Below are 11514 nucleotides of genomic sequence, written 5' to 3'. Positions count from 1 at the left end.
TGCTTCCTACAAATGTGAAAATCATTTTGTACAAAGTATCGATCCCCAATATCAATGTAAGATATGCACATGCTACATATGTAAGCATGTATGTGTGCATGCATGTAGGTATTTTGTAGTTGAGCTTTCTGTTTCATCGACTTTTTTCCATGCTTACATATTAAGCAGACACACTCACACACATACACGACCTGGGACTGCGCGTGGCACCAAAGGGCCTAAAAAGAATGCCGCAAAAATCAGCTCAGTCAACAAAATCGAATCAGTCACAAAAAAAAGTAAAAAGAAACGTATGCATACAGAAACATACACTCACATACATACATACATATAAGCACACGCGCAAGTGTCCAATTTAAGTGACACTCAGCTATGATATTTATGTATGTATGTATGTATGTGTGTCGATACCTGTTCGCATCTGTAAATTCAGCTCTTTCCTGACGCTTGCAAACTCTTTACAATAACTACCTATGCTTTCGGCTCTCTCTGCTGTTTCTCTTTCGATCTGTGCTCTTTTGCTAAACGCGTTTTCTATAATTACTGCAATATATATGTATTTGTGTGTGTGTGTTTCGTAAACGCTGTGTGAGAGGGGCACACACAACAGACGAGCCCAGAAAATTGGCCAATCCGCGCGCGTTCTTCAAAGAGCGGGCCCACAGAGAGAGAGAGAGAGGAGAGAGTTGGCGTAGAGTGGCGTGGGTGCACTGCTGTCAACATCTTGTGAATAAATGCATTATTTTTTATCTCCTTTCATTTATTTACTTGTTTTCGTTCTCTGCTGTGCGATCGGTCAATGGCAAAGCCAACGACAGCAGCAACAACAACAACAACCACTATAAAACGCACGTCATTCGCAATCGCGTGCAAAAACAAGTTGAATTTTTTTTTGTTTTTCTTTTGTTTTTTAGGTTAGACTTACAGCAATGGCAACAACCTTGTGGCTGTATTTAACTGAATTTCGTATTAAGATTATTACGTATACGCGCTATTGGCCCAATTGACCCTTTGAGTTCTTGCAACTGAAAAGTAGTTTCGCCAAAATAAATAAACAAAAAGAAAATATTGATATTGATTTATGAATGGTTTCACCTGATTCAATTTGTCACGTGTTATCCAAAAATAAAACCCATTTCTACTGATAATACATACCACTTCTGCAGCAAATTTTGTAAAGCTAACGATTACGCATTTTTGTTATCATATCGATAACAATTACAACTGCCAATCGATTTTAGGCAGACGAGCACCGACAGCTTGCATGCAAATTCGAGTTAGAGTTCGAACTCGAATTTCGCAATGAATTGATTTTGCTAATTATTGAATGTTCGACTTCAATCAGTTATTAAGTGTGGGTGCTGCCGCACACACACACACAGGCGCGCACATACTCCCGCAACATTTGTTAGGTCCCAAAAACCCTTGGCACAACAATTAGCTTTCGTTAGCCAATTTCAAACAATCAAGTTTTGGTTGCTAACTTACTTCGCAGTCTCTTCCACTGCACAGCTGCCACCAGAAAGAAAATTAATCTTCCAAAAAAATAAGTAATTTCCAAAAAAAAACCGGTCTCAAATTGGCCAAGCCCCGCTGGAATCCAAACTCGTTGCCGTTCTGGTTAAATATTCAAAAAAAAAAAAAAATACATCGCATTAAAATGCGCAACTCATGGACAAAAGATCGAAATGTGACGGCGATATATACATATGTATATTATATATATATATATATATATATATATATATATATATATATATATATACATATATTTTGTATTTTAATTTGCATACCCTTGCAGAGGCTATTATAATTTTGTCGTAAAGTGTGTAACGCTTACCGCACTTGGTATATAAATATAGGCATATATATATTCTTGATCAGAAACAATAGTTAAGTTATTCATGATCTTGCTGTGGGCATTAAATTGCAAAATGAATGCATGCAAGTGAATCGACATTCGGTTTCAGTTCTAGTTTTGAGTTTCAAACGGTCAATATCGGTGAAAGCACCCGTTTCCGGTTCTGGCTTTCTGGATTTCTTGTTAGGGCGTCAGCAAAGGTTGACTTTCGTTTTTTTTTATATTTGAGTTCTGATCTCGGTTTTGATCACAATTCCTGACTGACCATTCTGCAATTTTAATTTAATTTTTTGTTGCTCACTATTTGAAATTTGTTGTCGACATTAAATACATAAATAAAATAGAAACAATCGAATGGTTTTTAATGTGAGGCGTTCGACAACTGTCCGGAAAGTGTGTGTAATCTTCGACTTGCCCAAGTCAGCGGGTCTTTCATTTAAATTGAAATCTTTTGTAGCTGTTGCTGGGCCTGGTTACAAAAAAAAGATGCATGCCGAAAATCTGCAATGTTTGTTATCAGCCAACGTTATCAAGGTCGACATTTTAATAACGATTGTCTGTATGTGTATCTTTATGGGTATTTCATTATCAATGTCAAGCAGAATTTCGCGATTTAAAATTCATTCAAAATTGTTAACGATAAGCATTATTTTTTGGTTAACGTAGCCCCCCCGGGTGCGAGATAGGCTTTTCATTAACGGTTATCAAGTGATATCGTTCCACCTGCATTGTGATGTGTATGTATTCTGTGTATATATATTTGTATAGCTTAGATGTTTGTCTGATTTATGCGCCTGTCCCCGCTTATTATCACTGATTGCTGGTATTTAATTTTTTTATTTAATTTTTTTTTTGTATTCTTTATCATTTTATTTCGGATGGGTTTTTCAGATTTATATTTAACTGCGGCAAAAAAAGTCAATTTCTTTGTATGTAGTATAGTTTTGTAGGTAGCAACCGATGGGTGCCTTATCACCGCACACTGTCTCTATATTGTCGCGTGTTGCTGCCCCAATCGCTCAGGCGACTATCTATCTGGAATACTTTTCCTTATCATCTCAGCATTTTTGAAGCGACGCGTTTCATCTGCGTCATTGGCGTCATTGTCATTCGTATGCTGGGATGTATGGAAATATTATAATATAACATAAATATATACATAAAGTATTTATATTCTTGATCAGCATCAAATGACGAGTCGATCTTGCCATATCCATATCTGTTTACCGATCTCAGAGACTTTTGCAGACTTCAAATTTAGAATATTTGTTCTCGTATACCAAACTTAAATCAAGTATTTTTTCCCCTTTGTTCTTCTTTATGCGAACATCGATACAAATCCAACCAGTTTCCGATATCCCGAAAAAGACGTTTAAAAAAAACTATTTCTAAAAAAATAACAAAAATATATATATATATATATATATGTATATATATATATAAATTGATTGCGGGAAAGTTTTTTTTTTTAAATTTTAGAAATTTTTGTTTCCTATATGATAGAATTTATTTCTAAAAACAAGAAAAACTTATAGTTTTCATTGAAGGGCGATGTTCTTAAATTCAGGTCAATTTTTATTCTAATTGTACGTGCAACAATTGTAAAGGTTCCATCTTTGGTCAATGAAGCAAACAAGAATTATTGCACAAGATCAATTTTGAGTTGAGAGCGGTCGTTGTACTCGAAAGTCCTTCACATAAAAAACACTTGATTTCCACATAGGTGTTGGGACAGGGAGAGGTGGAACAGCATTTGCAGGGGGTTTTTGCGTTGAACCGGTTATAACTGTTGCTGCATATACATATATGTATATATGTAAGCTGACTGACTGCGTCGACTTTTCAGACAGTGCTGCCAATTGTGGTTATTTCCCGCTAAAATCGAAGCTGCTTTTCCGCTGCTTGGAATATGTGTAAAAAGGCTAACAAGACTATCATATTTAGTTATGTTCATCGGCACAAGCCGTGTTTTATTGCTATCAGAAATCGATTTGATTGTTTGGTTTAGAATGACGCCTCCACTGTTGCTGCGGATCAATATATATACTTTATAGGATCAACGAAGAGTTACATCAATTTAGCTTTAAAACTGTGACAGATAGACGGATATTTGAGTAAGATATACAAACTTATATATAAATACATTATGGGTTCGGAGACATCTCTTGCAAGGGGTTACAAATTGCACGACATAAATATAATACCCCCTAAGAACTAAGCACATTTAGCATTTTACAAACGGGTTTTTTTTTATTTATTTTTGTGGACCAGAAAATTGCATCAGGCGTGGATTTGAAATACTCGTGGAACTAGTGCTAGTTTGTGTTGCTAAAGACATGTTTTTAGACTGTTTGTTGCTTGTATCATCGTATTTTGGCCCATTTATTGGAAGAGCTGCTCGGCCGGCAACATCAAGGCACATCTTTGGTTCGATTCACACTGGCCTCAAGATCCTTATTTACAAAATGTTTATATTTACAAGATGCATTGCATAATAAATTAAATTAAATTAAATATGTTGCGTCTTTAGATTCTTGGCAGCAGCGGCGCTGGCGGCGGAGGATGAGGCGACGGCAGCAGCAATTGGCAGATGAGATTGCGCATGTTTCACCTTGGAGGTGAACACATCGTAACCCAAACTAATCACATTATCGTAGAAGATGCGATAGTGTGTGGGTATCCAATAGAAATTGATAAATTGTGCCACCGGCCAGACCGTCCATTCGGCTGCATACAGTTTCCATGCCTTCTCCCTGATCTCCGTCCACACCTCCTGTGCATCCTTCTGCTCCAGTATGCCCAGCGTCACAAAGAACGCCGATATGTACAGTGGCGAACAGATGAACTGATCGAGCACAATCTTTTTGGCAACCACACGCATACTGCGACCGGGCAGATATTTGTCCAGTAGCTGATACCAATAGTGACAGATGATGCCGACGGCAACGCCACTGGTTGCCATATGTTGGGTGCGTGTGCTGCTGTATTCATCAATCTCCTCGTTGTACAGCTCCAGCTGCTGTTCGAGTATATCGCCGACGGAGCTGAGCGTCAATGAGATGCCAACATTTGTGAATAGCAAAAACTTATTGCTAAAAGCATTTGTATGCCATTCACGCATCTTTTGTACCATTCCAGTTCGAACATCGGCTTTCGCCCCAGATCCGGTTGAGTTGGCAACTTTTCTTCGTATGCTGCGGCTGCCCAGACTGAGAAGTGTGCGCAATTTGCGTCGCAGGAAGTGCATCTTTACTTGTTGTTGTTGTTGTTATTGCTGTTAACTCTCTTCCGCTGTTGTTGCTGTCTTCTTCGTCTTATTCTGGCTAATCGCTTGAAATGGAATTTGCATGATCTCCTCTTCTTCTTCTTCAGTCTTAGGAGTCCATTTTATTGAGTGGTGGTAGTTGGACCGAAATAGTTGTAAATTTTGAAATTTTGATTATTCAAATCGTTGAGCACATACTAAATTTAGAATTTTCTATGAATTTTAAATGTACATAATTCAAAACGACTTCCAAAGTGGTTAAATGGACGCTTGGGCAGCAGCAGCATCTACAACAACAACGGCATCAGCAACAACAACAACAACAATTGCACAATCACGTGTAGCGAACAGCTGTTGACCAGGGCGTCAATAATCACCGCACTATCGATTGCAACAATTACTTGATTGCTTGCAGCATATATCATACACTTTCATTGTCAAGTAAAACAATGTTGTCATTAATATATATTCCTTCAATTTAAAAAATTTAGCATATATAACGTGGTGCGAAAAGTGCACAACGATCAATCATGCATCAGCATGCTTATCGTGATCGATAACAGCTTGGCATCGATACTCGTGCGACGGCACTAGTAAGCGTTGTGCATTGTTATTGCTACGCTGTGTCTCATTTAGTTTATTTTCTTTTACATATTTGTGTGTAATCGCTGACATCGCAATTAGCGAGTTGGGTTTGATTTGCTATAAAAATCAAAGAGTGAATGTTACTGACTCGATTGCATTTGGATATCGGGTCCGTTGTGGTGTTTGCTTGTGCTTGTCAAAACTTGTAAAAAAAACAGCTGTAAGTTTGCATTTTGCGTGCAATTTAAAGGGGAGAAAATAGCTTAATACTCTGCCGATAAATTGAGTTGAATTTTCCTGCTTACAATTTATTACTAATAGCAACACTTTCGCAACAACATTCAATTGCAATGGTGCAAACAGCCAAACAAAGAAACGCTCCTCACACACACACACACTCGCGCACACACACACATGCTAATACGCACTGCAATTGAAAGCAGGCAAGGAGTCGCCTGGAAACACAATAAAGAGAAAGAGGCACAGCCAATATATAAATCATTATTAGAGGCACTTCTCTGCATATGCCCTGGCCGAAATTATCATCTTCATTTCGAGTATATCTATGTGTGTATATATATATATATATATATATATTCTTGTTCAGACTTGTCTGCATGACCCCGATGCGGCAAGAGGATAGATTGTTTGGCTATTCTCGTTTCTTGTTTTGTTTTGCAAACACTCCGTTACATGTTTCTTTTATACTTTTTCAGACATTTGTTTTGAAAATCATGGGTCGCATTTTTCTGGAGCATCTTGGCGGACTGAAGCTGGTCAATTGCGCCCAATGCCACACAAATCTGACGAATCGCAGCCAGTTGATAAGCACACGCTTCACAGGCGCCACAGGTAAGCTGGTTTAGCTTGATTGATGATGATGGTTAATTAATTAACTAATGCTTAATTAATGCAGGACGCGCCTATCTGTTCAAGCGTGTGGTGAACCTAACGTTCAGCGCAATTCAGGAGCGAGTGATGCTCACTGGACGCCACATGGTGCGCGATGTTATGTGCAAGAATTGTGGCGCCAAGCTAGGCTGGATGTACGAGTTTGCCACAGAGGAGTCGCAAAAGTTAGTTATCGTCTGCCGCTGTCATATGCAACAAGTGAATGTTCAATAATTTCATCATTTCATTTTAGGTACAAAGAGGGTCGCGTCATTCTGGAATATGCACTGATCAATGAGGCGGAGGGTTTCCCATCCGAAGTCGGCGGCACCAGTCACTGAACCTCAGCCTCCCACTTGTGTCTGTGTGTGTGTGTGTGCATGTGTGAGTGAGTGTGTGTGTATGTGTGTGCATGTGTGAGTGAGTGTGTGTTGTGTGTATAACTAAGTATTTTAGTAAAGCCGCTGGCGTTGGCTTCAATAGATTTAAGTTTTAAGCAATTAATGTAATTGAATAATGATCGCTATATGGCTAGAATCTGCTTGCTTTATATTATATATGTGTATGCATATAGATTAACCTGAATTGATCATTGGCAGAGTGTAGTAATTGGCACAATTAGCATATAAGCAGTTCTAAAAGTTCATACATTAATATATATTTATGAGGCTGAACAGCTAAAACCACTCCCCATCTCCCTTTTTGTATGGCTTGGCAAACACATAAATATAAATAGATCTCTAGTTATCTTTGTAAATCTCAGCAAAGTCCCGCCAAACGACAACGTTTACGGAAAGGAATATGGAAAAGAGAGGGCAAGAAACACCCAATATGCAATCTTATGCATTATATTATTGAAAAGGATAGAAATATGTTTAGTTTTAAATTGAATGCGTGGAGCTTTTCTATAAAGTGATTTCTCGGATATACATATGTTGAACAGATGACCGTTCAATTATTATTTGTTATTACTTTCCATTTACTGGAAAATCACGTTTGTTGTTCAGGTTGAAAGAGACAGCGCGATCATACAATGTATGTGTTAATGTGTGATGCAAATACAGAAATGTGAAAACTTTTAATATTGGACAAAATAAATGCGTAACTTTAATGTTATAACAAACCGTAACTAGCCTGTACACAATTCTTTTCATTTTTATTTTATTTTTTCTGGTATTTATTAAATATCTAGTTAAGGACCATACAAATGCAACAAAAATGCATTGCTCGGTTAGGGTATCGGTGTATTGTTGTTAACTAAACTACTTGGATTTGAGAACTTGCAGCTCTCTTTCGATCTCTCCCTCTCTGTTTCTATCTCTACATCTTGCTGGTCTTTTGGGCCATGGCTAGTGCATTCTCGTTGGCAATCATTTGGAATTCCTGGAAGCGCTGCGAGACACGTTGATTCATCTTCAGATACTTTTCCATGCAATTCAGCGAGCATTTCTCCTGCAAAAACGATTTTTGAATTCGCCACATGAGCATTAAATGCCGCTAACGTTGCTGCTTACCTCTGTGTCTTTAACGTCGCGAGACGTAAAATCGCGCACACAGTCTGTAAAGCACATTTCACTCAGCTTGTTGTAGGACATTAGAAAATCTGAAAACTAATTCATGAAAATGAACTTAAGGCGGCTCCTTGGATTACACATTGCATCACTTGCACTGTGGTGTTTATCAATTAAATGGCGTGAATTACTCACTGTTTTCATTTGATCCTTATCCAATTGTTCTAAGGCAACAGTTTCGGGAACTTTGGACATTTTGTACTATGTGATTTTATTCAAGTTTTTTATGAATGTCAACGAAATGTTGTGCGATTAAATAATAGCAAAGCTCAGCTGTGCGTGGTGAATGTGCCGCACTGTCAAATACCAGGGTTGCTTGGGCTCATGCTGCTGCTTTCTTATCGATTGGTATCGATAGTTGTGTTATAACCAGCCTGCATTGGCAAGCATTGCTGCCATTCACCGCTCACAAACACATTGCACAGATTGACCAGCAATAAAATAATGAAAAGCATTAGGTTAGGTGGCCGTCCAAGGTCGTCCAAGGCCATTTTTAGCCCGTTGTGATATCGTATGGATCGCACTTCCTTTCTAATGCAATCGTGTTGCATTTATGAATTTCGTACTTCTGCCTGCTATCATATTCGCTTTGTTAGGCTTGATAGTTGGAAACGAATGACAGTGCTGACTTCGAAATCAATGTTGCCATTTATCGAATATTATTAAAAATGTTTTGAAAGTATATTTTATCGTTTTCGATGAGCTTAAAAATTATTTTAACTCATAGGTAAAAAATGTTGAATGTTGGAAGTTTATGAAAAAGTAAATGTTAATCGAAACAGAGGCCGTTTGCTCATTTTTATTTGGCTAAATTAAAATAGGAAAATATTGACAGATCTTTTTGAAAGAGACTAAGGCGGCAACACTAAATCAGTGGTTGGCTGCCATCTTGTTTTACGCCATTTTGCTTATCGATCAGAGAAATCGATTTACTCAGCATCGAGATCTTAATTTCTCATATTATAAATACTAGGAAACGTGATAGAAAAAGTATTCAATTATAATACATTTTTTTATGTTGTATTTGTTATCAAAAACATTGTGTTATACACGTCTGATCTGAGTTCAACCAATTTTTTGGTTGTCAGCCCTTAAACATCCCTCGCATTATATGTACAATTATATCGATAGTAGATGTATCTTTCCATCGACATTCTCACAACGCCATCGCATATAAATTTTCACTGTACGTAAGCGTGGTTGTGGCTTACCTGTGACGAAAAAAATTGTGTGTACCTAGCGACGCAATTAATAGATATAGATACAGATTCCACAAAAAAAGATACAAAACGAAAATTACAAATAAAGTAAATTAAAATTTAAAAAACCAAGAACAAAAGCACTATCCACATACAAATAAAGACAATGCCGCGATATCGAGAATGGGACCTGGCCTGCAAGGTGTACGTTGGCAATTTGGGCTCCTCGGCCTCCAAATATGAGATTGAGAATGCGTTTAGCAAATACGGACCCCTGCGGAACGTGTGGGTCGCCCGCAATCCGCCCGGTTTCGCCTTTGTGGAGTTCGAGGATCGTCGCGATGCGGAGGATGCGACCCGTGGACTCGACGGCACCCGCTGCTGTGGCACACGCATTCGCGTCGAGATGTCCTCGGGCCGTTCGCGGGAGGGACGTGGCGGCGGCGGAGGCGGTGGGGGCGGCGGCGGTGGTGGCGGCGGCGGTGGCGGCCGTCGTGGTGGACGCAGTGGCAGCGGTGGCGGAGGCGGCGGCGCTGCTGCCCGCGCTGGCGATGCAGGCGGACGTTATAGGTAAGTTTCCCCATCTACCCATCTATATTTTCCCCACTCTCCCAACCCACCTTGTTTTTTTCGCATATGTATAAGGAGTTTTTTTAAAATGTATATACATATGTATGTATCTGTGTGTATATGTGGCATTAAAAAACAAATATGTTGCGCATTGCATATGAGCTGGCCAAAAAAAAAAAGAAAAGAAAAACAAAGATAAAAATCGATTTGGGGCGGAAAAAAAACAGAAGAAAACAAGTGAGAACGTTGCAGTCGGACATCACCGACTGCGCCATACTCTGATACCACTTAAACACTTAATAACAGGTGGCAAATAACCCTCGTTTGATGGGGTGGGGGTGGGGGGAGTAGCTGCAGTGGGTGTGCCGTTTAAATCGGTTGACTCTAGCACTAAAACGGATCTTGGTGCACGCAGCAATCTCCAGCAATCTGTCACCCAAATTGGTTAAGTAAAGCTGGAAAACAGATATTTGGGCAAGGGCCAGTGTGGCCGGAAGGTCCGGCTTTCAAATTTTGAAAGATATGAGACAATCGATTTGCACTTATCGATATTATCGATAAACATATATGAAAGTTATGAAAGTCGCTAAATAACATACTCTTCTATCATTTGGTATCAGAGTATCAAAATCGAAATGAGAAACATTCGGTGTTCGCCAATGTGCGTATATATGTACATATAGCAACAATAAAACAGTACTGTCTACCGGTTGTAGCCTGTACCAACGAACGAACATACACACACACCACAAACAAACTGACACACACGCACGCCGCACGCACATTAACAGAGTCCGCGTGCGCACTAAAGTATCACAAATCGCGAATATCGATTAACGATAATCGTCAGACGCCAAGCCTTAAAATACACGACACACAACGACCTGTCGATATACTATTTTTGTTTTTGTATATGCAAACATATGTACATATATCCAACGAGTATTTCATTATTTTCACCACACCCCTCCCCCACCCCACTCCCATCCATACCACCCCACCCAAAGCAACTCTACCCTCAAGCAGAAGCTCCCCACTCTCCTCGCTTGTTATTCCTTCTGTGCGGCCAGTGGCCGTTGTACAAATTTGTTGTGTTTTAGTAAAACTGAAAAAACCACATTCAGAAAAAAAAAGAAAATTATAAAAAAAAATCATGAAAATAGTTAAACAAAGAAAAATAACACAAAAAATCATCAACGAATGGGGCCCAGTTTTAATGTGGTTTCACAATCATTTTGCAGGATAAAGCCTACTTCTACTACAAGCACAACAACAACAACAACAACTACAACAACAACAAGAACAACAACAGCTACTACTACTACTACTAGAACTTCTACTACTCCTCCTCTTCCTTCAACAAGTACAACTACTACAACAAGAACAACAAGAACAACAACTTCACGTCTCATAACTACTACAACAACAACAACAGCTCCTGCTCCTCCTCTTACACACATTTCACCAACAACACCACCACCACAACAACAACCACCACCAACAACAACAACACGCCCAATCAAATTGCGCAGCTCTATGATCAATTTCGATTTCAACAAATACGATATATTT

The 11514-nt window shown here is 38.9% G+C and overlaps 4 protein-coding genes across 5 annotated transcripts in view; 2 read left to right on the top strand and 2 right to left on the bottom strand.

The window, feature by feature from the left end:
* Positions 1-3800: 3800 nt before the first annotated feature.
* Positions 3801-5515, bottom strand: LOC6565592 (mpv17-like protein 2). The gene has a single exon (XM_001991919.3). It carries the CDS (start codon positions 5106-5108, stop codon positions 4371-4373), a length of 738 nt encoding a protein of 245 aa, XP_001991955.1. The 5' UTR covers positions 5109-5515; the 3' UTR covers positions 3801-4370.
* A 162-nt stretch (positions 5516-5677) lies between these two features.
* LOC6565591 (protein yippee) lies at positions 5678-7731 on the top strand. The gene is made up of 4 exons (XM_001991918.2): positions 5678-5931; positions 6428-6563; positions 6628-6787; positions 6856-7731. The coding sequence occupies exons 2-4, from the start codon at positions 6446-6448 to the stop codon at positions 6941-6943; spliced, it is 366 nt and encodes a 121-aa protein (XP_001991954.1). The 5' UTR covers positions 5678-5931; positions 6428-6445; the 3' UTR covers positions 6944-7731.
* On the bottom strand, positions 7691-8476 carry LOC6565590 (mitochondrial import inner membrane translocase subunit Tim9). The gene is made up of 3 exons (XM_001991917.2): positions 8309-8476; positions 8117-8212; positions 7691-8054 (listed from the first exon to the last, which is right to left on the bottom strand). The coding sequence occupies exons 1-3, from the start codon at positions 8366-8368 to the stop codon at positions 7923-7925; spliced, it is 288 nt and encodes a 95-aa protein (XP_001991953.1). The 5' UTR covers positions 8369-8476; the 3' UTR covers positions 7691-7922.
* Positions 8477-9359: 883 nt separating this feature from the next.
* Positions 9360-11514, top strand: part of LOC6565589 (RNA-binding protein 1) — a 5734-nt gene continuing 3579 nt past the window's right edge. Inside the window, exons 1-2 of one of the 2 annotated variants that reach the window (XM_043216102.1) lie at positions 9461-9942; positions 11184-11305. In XM_043216102.1, the coding sequence (XP_043072037.1) occupies positions 9539-9942; positions 11184-11305 (526 nt within the window). In that variant the 5' untranslated portion in view covers positions 9461-9538. Of the gene's footprint in view, positions 9943-11183; positions 11306-11514 lie in introns of both variants that reach the window. The other variant, XM_001991916.3, reaches the window with a different exon arrangement.

The sequence above is a fragment of the Drosophila grimshawi genome, unplaced genomic scaffold, assembly GCF_018153295.1.
Source record: "Drosophila grimshawi isolate 15287-2541.00 unplaced genomic scaffold, ASM1815329v1 contig_848, whole genome shotgun sequence".
Lineage (NCBI taxonomy): Eukaryota > Metazoa > Arthropoda > Insecta > Diptera > Drosophilidae > Drosophila > Drosophila grimshawi.
The sequence above is the reverse complement of the archived record's forward strand: the minus strand, read 5'-3'. Positions and strand labels throughout refer to the sequence as shown.